Here is a 12,901-nt window from a genome sequence, read left to right on the forward strand (position 1 = left end):
AGAATTGTAATTCCTTGGAAGATGCTAATTCCCAAGGCCTTGTTGGGCTTGATTCTAAGGAGACCTTGTCCTGGGGCTCCCTCTTCATCAAGCTGTCTTGCTTCCCTATCACCTTCTTCTCAATTCTATTTTTCTAGCAGAAGGTGATTGCCTTTGTCTCGTCCTCCTCTTGTTCCTACCTCTACTAATGTTTTCTTTCTTGAGGGGAGGCTTCCTCTCTCTTACCCTCTTCCTGTGAGTCTAGACGATTCCATGGCCTTGACTGTGGTCCATAGAGGGTGTAGAACCTATGACCTCTTCTCCCTCTCATCCACTTGTTGAGCAAGAGTAGTTTTTTGTTTGAGCTTGAGACATTTGTTTTGCACTGTTTCAAAACTTTTGTCAAAAACTCCACCTTTGCTTTCTTTCAAGTTTATTTGGCAGTCTCAAGTTTTGAGATCTCTCGTTTTTGCCTAGATAGCTTTTATATAAGCGTTCGAATTTTGTACCCTATCCTAGTTTTCCTAATCCGCACATTTAATAAATAAAAATTTCATATTTTAAAATGTTTAGTTTAGTTTTTGAATTGTAAATATATAAAATTTTACAAATTTAAATTAAATCAAACAAACATAATATTGTTTTGTTTTAAATTAACACTTCTAAACATTTGCATGTAAAATGTTAATATTGTAGATATATTAATTACATTTAATTTTTTGTAAAGGTAAAATTTACCAATTTTTTAAAAATTTCATCCGAATTTTATTGTTGTCCAATATGAACTTGAAGTCAAACCTTGTGACGTGGACTGGATGGATACTTCACCATCAGTGAACTGGACAATGTTGGCATGAATATTAGCTTGCCTTGTTATTCAAGAGTGCTCCAAAGGATACATTGGTCCGTTGAGTAAAGTTCTTTAGCATTATCTCTGGGATGTCCAGCTAAGGAACAGGAGATTTAGGGAAGTACTTTCCTTGATGTGGACAATTGTGTCAATATAATAAAGGTCTAGGAAATAATTCTCCAATATGCTGTGTAAGAAGTGGAATCAATTTCAAGTCCATGCAAGACTCGTTTATCTAATGTTTTCCAGTAAACATTCAGATTTCTTTAGAAGTGTAGCACTGCAAATGACTAATGATTTTGTTTATTCTTAAATTTTTTGAAGGAGACTTCAAAGCTGTATGAGTTCAATAAAGTCATGTTGAAATATATCCCATCTTTCGAAATGATTTTCTGTATGTAACTTTAAAACATATTTACATGATATCTTGCTATTGGCAGATACTCAATGAAGAAAGTTTAGTAGCACTTCAGAAAATTGTGACCCTACCAACATACCAGGAAGAACATCCAAGTGGCACTGTAATGCGTATACTGAGAACTCCAGTGGAGTACACGGTAAAGCTAGAGTAACCTGTTCATGCATATTATATCAATGTTAAAATGTACTGTATCTTGAAAGAATACACTGAAAGTTCCAATCTCTTTTCCTTAATTCAGTTCTTCACTTGAGTGTACTTCTATGTTCACTAGCCTTTTTGGTGGATATTATTTTGTCAATTTGTCACGTCTCTGTTATAATGTATGAGACTACAGATTGATGCAAACATAAAAATAAGAAAAATAGTGTATCCTTTGCCTATATGGATCTATAATGCAAAAAATGAAGAAAAAATAGAACTCAAACTTCATATTTCAAGGTCTCTACGATTTGAAGTTAACATTATAGTGTTTATTAGTCCTTGATTGTTCTTAGTGTATGTTTGAGAATCCCTTCAGGTTCTAGGAAAATGCTTACGTTTAATTTTGGTGACCACTATTTTTGTGATGTTGACATGGAATGAAAGAACGATTGAAAGATCTTAATAACATCCATATGTGAGAACACATTCACATTCAGGTTCCATATCTCTATTATCTTGTTGGTACTGCTTTCCGTAGCATTAAAAAAAAGCTGCCTTGTATATGGTTGTATCCCTGTTTAGTTTCATATTTAATTAAAATCAGCACTGCCTTTTTACTCCAAAACTTGTTTTGAAGGGAGTTAAGTGAAATAGATTCTATTCCAATAAGCCACATTCCACTATTGTATTTTATATCGACCTTAAGTTCTTGTATTAAACCTCTTATTTTCATGTCATACTTGCATCTCGCTATTATCAAATTTAAATGCATGATAACCTGTAGAAGTTATAAACAAGCAGTAATTTAATAAGCAATAATAAAATCTGAAACTATTGGTCATATGCACATTTATTTTTCACACTTTCTTTCGAAGTGTTGGAGCAATTCTTTTCTAGTACTTGGAAGTCCATTGGAATCTCTGATGCTCTTCTTTTAGTCGATTTACATTGTAATTGGTTGACAGTACACTTGGAATTCTAAGATATATAGAAGCTTCAATCATTGTGGCTTCACCATTTTTTAAACCTTTGCTAAGTCCCCTTTCTTCCTCTATTGGTGAATGAGGATGCCATAGGAATTGAGAACAACTTCTATAGTTTTGAGAACTGTATCACAGCTCAACAAGAATTGTTTAACTTATGAAAGCTCCTTTGGGGATAACTTGGCCAATTTTGCTTAGATTGTTTTCAGTTGGAATTGGTGGATACCCATTTGGACAATCTATCATATGGAAATTATGAATATTTTGATGTCATCAAAAATCACTACCATATTACCCATTTTGCCTATTTTGGTCATATTGGATGGTGGTGACATTAACAGAGAATATGATGATGTTGACATGAAGATAGGGTTTTCAGGATGGAAGGAAAGGAGGATGGTATGAAGCAAAAAGTTTGATAGTCCAATGATAAGATTTGGAGAAAAGCAGAGTGAAGGGGATGAGTTCAAGATCAAGTATTGTGATTGACTCATAACACATGCCAAAGAGAAAAAAAGGAGAAAGCTTGAAAGTTGAATCTTGGTGGAAAAGACTTATATAAATGTGTCAGAAGGAGCTTCAAGTGTGAGATATTAAGGATGACCTCTTTCACTTGTGGAAATGGGAAAAGGGCAAAGGGGGATCGTTAAGACTTAAGTTTAGAAAACCTAAATACCTAGGTGTTTCTTTGGATCTGGACTTTAGCATTGGGGAGTGGGAAGTGTAATGTCCCGCTTGGAGATCGTTGGGACAAGGATTCAATACAAGCGAAGTTAAATTTTTTTAGACAAGTATGGATGTACACGACACAACATACAAGGATCACAAAGATCACAACGAAAGACTTAACCACAATCCCTGCCACCAACGAATCTCCAAACACCACTACCAAATTGACACACTTAAATAGAGAAACAAAGATCAAAGATGACAATAGAACAAAGAATCTTAGATCTGTCAAAGCATGGAAAATTAAGCAAACCCAAAGGGTACTTAAAACACCAAATAGCATTCCCTGAAAACCAGTGGAGATGCCCCTTGTTTTGGCACGAGGAACACAAGTGACAGAATTTCATGAGGAAGTACAACATGCCACACGAGGATCTACCTTTCGCATGAGGAAATGCACCAAATGACATGAGGAAATGCTTGGCCTAGTAGTTAAAACACCCTTAATTGGTGTGGAGTTTCGCGCGAGGAAGTACTATGAACTGTGTGAGGAAACTTAGCACACCACGTGAACTTTTGCACTCGCACAAGAGAGTACAATTTCACATGAGAAAACAAATCAGCAAGCAAGAAAGCATAAAGGTAAAAAGCTAAGAAATGAATTTCCTCCACACCGGGCAATACTGGATCCACAAATCGAGGCATAGACACTTGAACACTATAACTATAAGACGGAAATTACATCTAACCATCTGAAACATTAGCAGTAAAAGAATGTACTGAAAGCAACATCGTAGTGTACATAAGCAAGATCACAATGTACGAGAATAACAAAACTCATGCGCGACTCATCTCAACCATAATAGCATCATGAGACCTCGAAGGTCCTAGCCATCCCTTGCGCATAACATCCCAAACTACTAATCAAATTGTCAGAGCTGTCTTATGAGGACGTCACTACCTCAAAAGAATAAGGAAATCTAACATGCTAAAAAATAAAGCATTAGATATTCAAACCAATGAAATCACATCATCCAAATCCTATGCTAAACATCATAATAACGGAATGCGTCAAGTAACCAACATCATCTAAACATGATATTCAAGCATTCCAATGAAAGCATAAATCAGAAGAAAGCATACTCTGGAACCCGAAGTGTCAACTGAAAACATCAAGCGACAGTTGCACCGGAACAATAGACCATCTTTGTACACCGGTCCCCAGCAGTGGTATAGGTAGCTACGCCTTCCAACCATGTGAAACTCTTAGGTCCACTCCCGCCCTGTTGATGGAGATAATGATCCAACTACAAATAAACAAAAAACAATGTCCATGGCTAACACTCACGTTAGACAGTCATGATGGCTAAAACCAAGAACATGAGACAATGCAAGTACTATAAGTCTTGGTCAGACACTCAATGGGTTACTATGTAGGGGTTGGCATCATGGAAAATTGCTTGGCATCCAATAGACCAAGCTAACATTGACAACACTCACTTCCCAACGGAAGGAGCAAAATCCAGAATCCTTTTATTATCTAAAGTTTACTACCACCTAGTATTTTATTTAATTATCACTTGATTAAAACTTTCTCTGCCAACCCTCAGGCACAATGATCACTAGGCTGCGAGATAGAAGCCCCCTCCATGGTGCTACCCTACCCTATCCATGCTCATCCAACGATGAGTGCCCATAGGCATGCATATTCCCAACCCAACCCCAAATTATCATACTTATGGAAAACCATGAAAGATCAGGCCTCGTAAGTCACTTGACAATGTACGTGCATGTACTCATGTGTGGCGCACCACCATCACGAATATCATAAGGACTGGATGAGAACATAAGAAAAATAAAACACTCAACCGAATAACAGCTCAGGAGGACGGATGCAGTGTGCATCTTAATGCAACAAAAATGCAACGATAATCTAATTGCTATCCCAACAGATGATCCAAGTCCTCGACCAACATGATGCCAAGAAAACTCGAGAAAACTGGGTGGCGCACAAATCGAGGTAAAATCCCCAAAAATTGGAAAACTTCAAAATTAAAACCCATTTGGTCTTAGGGCACAAAATGCAAAGAAAATCCAATAAAAATCAGGTTCAAACACCATATGCAAAAAAAACCAGCATAACGTGTGTGAAACTCCAAATCCTCATCTCGAAAACAAGGAAAACGTTCATACCTGACCAACCAGGCAGAACCAACAAATAGAAATGAAGGGGAACACTAGTTCTCAACCTCCTAACATACAATTACCAGAAACATAACTAGAAATTGAGCTAAAACATAAAAACGAGAGAGCCCTACCTGACAGCAGAAGGGGTTGAAATAGGAAACAACGCAATAAAATAAATAACCTGTAGCAATTGCTGGAAGTCATGGCACAACAGGGTCTCCCCGAGCTAGATCTAACGAGATTGACCTCGCAAAGATCCCACGCTCTTAGCTCTCACAATGAACAAAAACATAATCCTTTAGAAGAGGATTTTGAAAAATGCTCCCAAATTCTCAATTTCCAAAAAGAAAAGTGAGGAATTAATTTCCTCTTTCAATACTTATTCATTGTTTGAGTGAATAATCGATTAGGATAAATAACCAGCCAACTCAGTTAAACCTCGAATCGACCCAAACAAAAACAAACTATCTTAGTAATATGAATTCATCTATGGCAAAGTTGCCATAAATTAAAATTAATAAAAATAAAGCCTGAAAACCCAAAATCACAGAAATTCCTTAACATCTTCTGCGACAAATGCGAACCTCTAAATGCACAAACATGTTCACAGGTCTAGTCACATAATGCAAATGAGTTCAGATTTAATAATCACCGAAAGGTTTAATGTAACCAATTAAATAAGGATACGTTGACCATATAGGGACAACATTAGTGAATGTGAACAGCTGAATCACTAACTCTATGTGCCACTGCCAGGGATATAATTCTTGCACACTAACACACATGATGAAGTGCAATTGCATATAATAACATAGCCAAATCAATTAAAACATTAAATCACTTAATTTAACCATTATTAAATTATACTGAAATAATTCATTTACATCACTCACGTTCACATAAAGCATAATGAAGCAAGAATGAAGTAAATAACCATAGCATTAAATCCATCACATAACATAATTAAAGATATGTCCAAATACCGGATAACCAGATATCATCACAAAATATACCGTCATCTCAAAATGGCATCATCATGCAAATATGATAAACTGAACATCATAGTAGTCTAACATCTATGATACTGAAATCAGGGTATAACATCTAACCCTCAAGTCATCTCAAATGTAAAACATAACATGAGTACAAATATCTCTTGAATCAAAATATAACAAGGTATAGACTGCAAACACGAGAGGCACTATAGGAAGTGTAAGTTTCCTGCAAATTCTAATAAAACAAAACTGATGAAATACCTTCTTCTTGCTACTAATTGTCCTTAGAATATTGATGAAAAAATATTAATTGCTTTAGAGAATAGTATAAAATTCTCAAAATTGTTTTATATCCCTGCTATAAAGCGCCCAAGGTAGATATGCTAGAAGTGTATACTTTTATATTCAATATGTGCCTTCTATCCACTTTCAAACCCCTTATTTATAGTCTAACCAAGGGGCATGTCCTTAGAAGGGACATGATCCTGTCTAGGTTGACCTCTTTGCAAAATAAATTACCCTTCAAACATCGACACCCCTATTTGATGACTAATAGTTAGTAATTACCTAATTGCAATTAGGCAACTGGGCATTAGTTTAATGTTCTAATGCCAAGTTTTAGCTGCCCCTTTTTGTATTGATTGAAGTATTTGGTTGGATTGAGAATGTGTTATACATGAAGTATGTCTAAGTATGTCTTAGTTAACTTCTTATCTTTCCCGAGCCATCTACTTTCTTCCATTGCAACTTTCTTGTTTATTCAGTGCGCATGAGATTTAGGTGGTCTAGGAGTTATTGGTTTGTACTCTGGTGTCTTCCCGGTGAGAAGTAAGTTGTTGTTCACCTCATTATCAAGTACCTGGCTCTAACATTTCATTTTCCACGGCTTCAGAGATCTTGAGCAACTCTTCCCCTTCAAGCAAACCACATCAAGTGCGGATCCAAAGAACAAAGCCATGGTAGTTGCTGATAAGTCTCAAATATGATTTTGTTAAAATCAGAGGCTTGCGAGGTTATGGACGGAAGCAAATGCGAAGGTCATTAAAGGTTCATAGAAATAAGACTAAGTGTATCAAGCATTATGAGTTTATGGTTGATCTACTGCATATTGATGGAAATGAAGCTATTAGTCGTTGCTTTCGATGCCACATGAATTTAAGATGAAAGTCTACCCCCAATGACCAAGGGACTGTATAATGACTTGCAATTGTTAAGATGTGATTAGAAACTAAGCATTGAGGCCTCCACAAAGAAATAAAGGTAACAAACTGCTTGTTGGATCGCAGATCGGGAAATGGGGTCGTAAAGGGTATTTTCCGCCTTAAGGTAACAAAGAAGCCATTTTTCAGAAGAGTGTGAAAAGAGTAAAGTAAGAATGCCCTAAAATACGGATATTCCTCAGACACTCTTATCAGATGCTTCTGGAAATGTCAATCATAAAAGGTGACCTCGAAACAAAGAGAATGTAGTACTAAAAGCTTTTGGTGGGAAGAAGAAGAATGAAGTCCGTGCTACCTAAGGAGTACTGCCCATGCTATATTTCCGGATAAAGGGAAAGCAACTTGCGGAAAAGTTAAGTAAATCTCTCTCTCCTGCATATATAAGCGCTATTAAATATTTGTGCGTTCTAGACTTTGATGGAAAGTAGGGCACTTCCTGTCAAGATAAAACACTCATGGAAAGTCATATCACTCTAGTAAAGTAATAGTGCTTCCATAAATGTTATATTTGATGTGCAAATAATTGAAAGTTTAAATAGTTGTTACTCAAAGAATTAAATGCAAATCTTTCCATTGGGAACGTTGGTCAAAATTAATTTCATTTGTGTGGCGCCAACATTCGAATTCATCTACCTATTTCACTAGGATTGTTGGTATTTCCCTTATTCAAGTATATTTAAATCAACTATTTATCGAAATCTGCATCCCGTGTAATCATTTGGCGAATGGCAATCAAAGCTTCTGGATACGAGAAACTTATTGGCCTAGAGAGTGAGCTAAAAGAGTTGTTTGACACATCCTTCAGATTCTATGATTTGGGTGATCGTCACAGAAGACTTAATTCTCAACCTCTTCACCGAATCACTCAGAAACTCAAAGATAGTGGACTGGTTGAGGCAGTTGGATTTCCTATGGCTATACATGCACCTAAGCTTGTTCGAGAGTGCATAGGACGATATGAGCCGGAAACAAAGCAGATTTTGTTTCCCGACCAGTCATAGAAAGCTTCGTGAGGTCCACAAATAAGCTAGGAGATTTATGCGACCTGGTGCAAAAAGTTATTGACAAATGCTTTTACAACTTGAAAATATTGCACACAGAGTCTCTTGTATCTAGTAATGGTAAGCTTGTGGATGTTAAGAGAATGAGGTCAAAGTTCTTGACATTTGTCAATGAAGCCATTGACCTTCTCAATTTCCAAATGTCTAAAATCCAAGAGCTCTCAGCAGCCAATGCGGTAATAATTAAAGAAACAGAGAAGTATAAATCCAGATTGGCCAAAATGGATGAGTTAACAAACATGCATGACTGCTGGATGGTCTGGGTTGACAACATTGTCATTCCAAATCTCGAAGAGCTGAACAATGTAACGGACGCTGTGAAAGCATATAAAGCTAAATCGGTTACCCTGAAGAAGACATACTTGTCTTTGACATTTGTCATTCTTCTTTCTTCTCTTTCTTTTTGTAACCATGTTAATCTCTGTAACATGCAAATGATTGAAGCTTGTTCTATTAATAGTATTTATGTTCGGAGATGCTCTATGAAGCAATCATCCAATGTAACCAATCATTTTGAGAAGGCCTATGTATGCAATCTTTCAAGAAGTTAATGAGATCGACAAAATTTACTTTGGGCAAACCCCTGTAGCTGTGACTATTCTCTAAGTTCATATTAGATTTTGCTATTCATTTAGTTTAAGAGGAATTGATGGAATGTATGTGTTAATGCTAAAAAATGAATGATTGTGAATGAACTTGGTTTTATTCCCTTTATTTAATGAATGGTGTGCTTTACTCTATTCAACATAAACATGTCTTCTATTATTTCTGCTGGTCCATGTCTTTGGTCAATTCGTTGCATTTGGAAGTCGGAAAATGATCATTGGAGTGGTTGAAGAATAGATAATTTGGGTATTATCAAAGCATCAACTAAGTTTTGTAATCTGAGAATTACCTATTTCATGGTCTCTTCCTCTCTTCCTGCCGTTTTAGTTATTGTTGCATGTTTCTCAACATCTTGTATTGTCATTTTAAGTAGAGTGCATTTAGTGACTTCTCCTTTTCTTGCCTAAGTTGTTTGAAGTTTTAAGCAATTTGGTTTTGCCTCTTCCACTCTCGAGTTAAGAGCATAACCCCCCATAAATCACATAAACAAATTCATTGCATATCTTGCACTTACAAGGGAGCTGTACCGTTCAATTCAAGGGTCTTTGAATAGATTACTACATTGACCCATTCTGTTGTTAACTTTGTGTTGTCTGAAGTGATCTATCTTCACCCGACATAGAGATGTTTGGTAAAAATATCTGTTGTCTGATCTGCATTACAAATGTATCTTAATTTGATAGTATTCCTATCTACCACGTCTCTTACATAATGGTAAGCAATTTCAATATGCTTGGATCTGTCATGGAATATTGGATTCTCAGAAAGCTTGATCTAACTCTGATTACCACAATGAATGATAATGGGATTCATAGGTTGACCAAATAATCCCACAAGTAACTTTCTAAGCCAAATTGCTTCCTGAGAAGCCATTGCAGATGCAATGTATTCAGCTTCTGTGGAACTCTGTGCTACTGATGTCTATTTTTTGCATATCCATGATATGATTGTTGAGCCTAAACTGAAACAACATCCTGAAGTGCTTTTCCTATTAGTAACACTTCCAAACCAATCCGAGTCTGTGAATCCATGTAATTCAAAGTCAACTTTTTCATACTTGAGCCCAAGGTTAAGAGTGCCTTGTAAGTATCTCATAATGTGTTTGACTGCAACCAGGTGAATCTCCTTTTACTCACACATAAACTGACTTAAGGCATTAACAACATAGCAAATATCAGGTCTTGTATTTACCAAGTACATAAGAGACCCAATCACATGTTTGTAAAGAGTAGGATCTATGGAGGGTGATTCTTAAGTTTGTGTAGATTAGTCTCCATTGGAGAAGACATACGTTCGTAGTTCCACATTCCAAATTACTTCAAGATGTCTAATGTATACTTTCATTGATTAAGTATGATGCTTATAGAGTTCTGCCATACTTCCAGTCCTAGGAAGTAATGAAGGAGTCCTAAATCTTTCATCTCAAATTCTCTGATTAAATCTTTCTTGCATTGATCTATAAGATGATCACTGTTATTAGTTAATCATCAACACATAGTATTAAAATTATCATATCGTCTTTATCCTTTTTCTAATAGAGATATGGATCAGCTTCGTTCTTGGAGAATTCTAAACTGGTGAGATACTTATCAATTCTTTCATACAATGCTCTTGGAGCCTGTTTAAGTCCATAGATAACTTTCTTGAGCCTGCAAACGAAGACTTTAGGGTTATGAGTTTCAAATGCTTCAAGTTGTTCCAAATATATCTCTTTAGTAATCTTTCCATTCAGAAATGTTGTTTTTACATCCATCTGATGTACTTTCCATTCCTTCGATGCTGCAATAGTTAGGACTGCTCTTACTGAGGTGTATCTTGCAACTAGAGCAAAGGTTTCTTCATAATCAATTTCCTCCTTCTGAGAGAATCTTTGGGCTACGAATCTGGCTGTATATTTTTGAATTCTACTATTAGTAACATGCTTGATTTTAAATATCCATTTAGAAGAAACAACAGATTTTACCCTTAGGCCTTGGAACAATTTCCCAAACATCATTCTTAATAATGGATTGGTATTCTTTTGTCATAGCATCCTTCCAACTTGTATGTTTCATAGCATCTGAAACATTGGTTGGTTCTGATTTGGATAAATCACTCATGCTTGCAGCATAGCTAGAGAATCTTTTGGGTCTTTTGCTTCTGTGAAGTTTCCAAATGGTGCAACGAAGTCTTGTGCTTCATATATAGTCATAATATCCGAAAGTGGTCTTTTCTTAGGATTTTGAGTTTGCTCAAGATTAAGATTTTGAATTTCACCTTCAATTTCTTCAATGTTCTCCATCTGAAAGTCAGGTTCATGATTTTCTTCAGAACTGGTTATATGTGAAGGATCTTCAAAACTTAGGGCTCTTTTGAATGCTAAATCTTCTTCAAATATTACATCCCTACTAAGTTCAATGTTTGTCTGACTAGGTATGTACATTCGAGATGTCCTGGATGTTTCATTGTATCCAACAAAAATATCTCTTTTGCTTGAAGGTTCAAGTTTAGTTCTTTTCTCTTTAGGAATATGAATGTAAACAGGACCCCCAAATATTCTAAGATGACTGATATTTGGTTTAAACTTAGACAAGACTTCCTTAGGAGTTTTATCTCCGAGGTGGGAGTGAGGACATCTGTTTTGAATATAGACAGCAGTAGATGTGGCTTCTGCCCAAAGATGGGATCCTAAATTTTGGTCAAGTAGCATAGCTCTTATAGCTTCCACAAATGTCCTATCCTTTCTTTGTGCTACCCCATTTTGCTGAGGCTTATAAGGAATAACACACTCCCTCTTAATCTATACTTCCTTACAAAAATCTTTAAACAAATCTCAAGTATAATCCCCCCCCCATTATAAGTCTTAAGAGTTTTAATTTTGTGTCTTGATAAATTTTCAGTTAAGGATTTGAATTCTTTAAATCTTTTAAGGATTTCTTCTGATTCTTTACATTTCAAGAAGTAAATCCATGTCTTCCTAGAGAAGTCATGCATAAAGATTACATAGTACAAAAATCCTCCAAGAGAAGGAACATGCATAGGTCCACATAAATATGAACTTGGACTAATTCTAAAACATTGTTAGTTTTTCTAGTGCTATTTTGAAATGGACTCTTGGTGTTCTTAGCTGGTGTACATCTTTTGCATATGCTTAAATGATCTTTATTTAATTTTGGTAAACCAATAACCATCTTCTCCATATTTGATAAGACTTTGAAGTTTAGGTGCCTTAACCTTCTATTCCGTACTTCGTTTATATTAGCAGCTTCATGGACTAAGGCTTGAATAGGTTCAATATTTAATTCATCCAAGTATCCCTTTCTTTGACCGATCAACTTTGATTTCTTAAATGAAGAGTTTTTATACCAAGGCATTACTTTACTGTCTATGAATGCAACCTTATGTCTATCATCTTCAAGTGTTGTAATAGAGATTAGATTCCTCTTGATTCCTGGTACACAAAGTACTCTTTTGAGATGAAGAGAAATACCTGACTTTAGTTTCAAGCTGTTGTTCCCAATTCCTTTGACAAATTGAGTGGAATTATCACCTATGGTAACTTCATCATTAACTTCTTCTGATATTGAGTCTAGTACTTCTTTGCACCCTGTAATGTGTCGAGATGATCCACTATCAGTTACTCATGCTTTTCTTGATACTTCATTTGATAGTGCTGAATACAATACATAACTTTCAGGATCATAGTCTTCTTTTGTCTTAGTTACCTCTGTGAAATTTACTACTTGTTTCGTATTCTATGAGCATTTTGATTTGTAATGTCCAAGTTTCTCACATTTGAAGCATTTGACT

At 35.8% G+C, this 12,901-nt stretch overlaps 1 protein-coding gene across 2 annotated transcripts in view; it reads left to right on the forward strand.

Annotated features, from left to right (window-relative positions):
* The window catches only part of LOC149536100 (phenylcoumaran benzylic ether reductase IRL1-like), a 267,322-nt gene that overhangs the window by 94,480 nt on the left and 159,941 nt on the right, over positions 1–12,901 (forward strand). For both annotated transcript variants that reach the window (XM_089804281.1, XM_089804280.1), the window contains one exon: positions 1,270–1,386. In XM_089804281.1, the coding sequence (XP_089660407.1) occupies positions 1,270–1,386 (117 nt within the window). The remainder of the gene's footprint in view (positions 1–1,269; positions 1,387–12,901) is intronic.

The sequence above is a fragment of the Cupressus sempervirens genome, chromosome 10 (assembly GCF_028749045.1).
Source record: "Cupressus sempervirens isolate cs-2001-9-10 chromosome 10, ASM2874904v1, whole genome shotgun sequence".
NCBI lineage: Eukaryota > Viridiplantae > Streptophyta > Pinopsida > Cupressales > Cupressaceae > Cupressus > Cupressus sempervirens.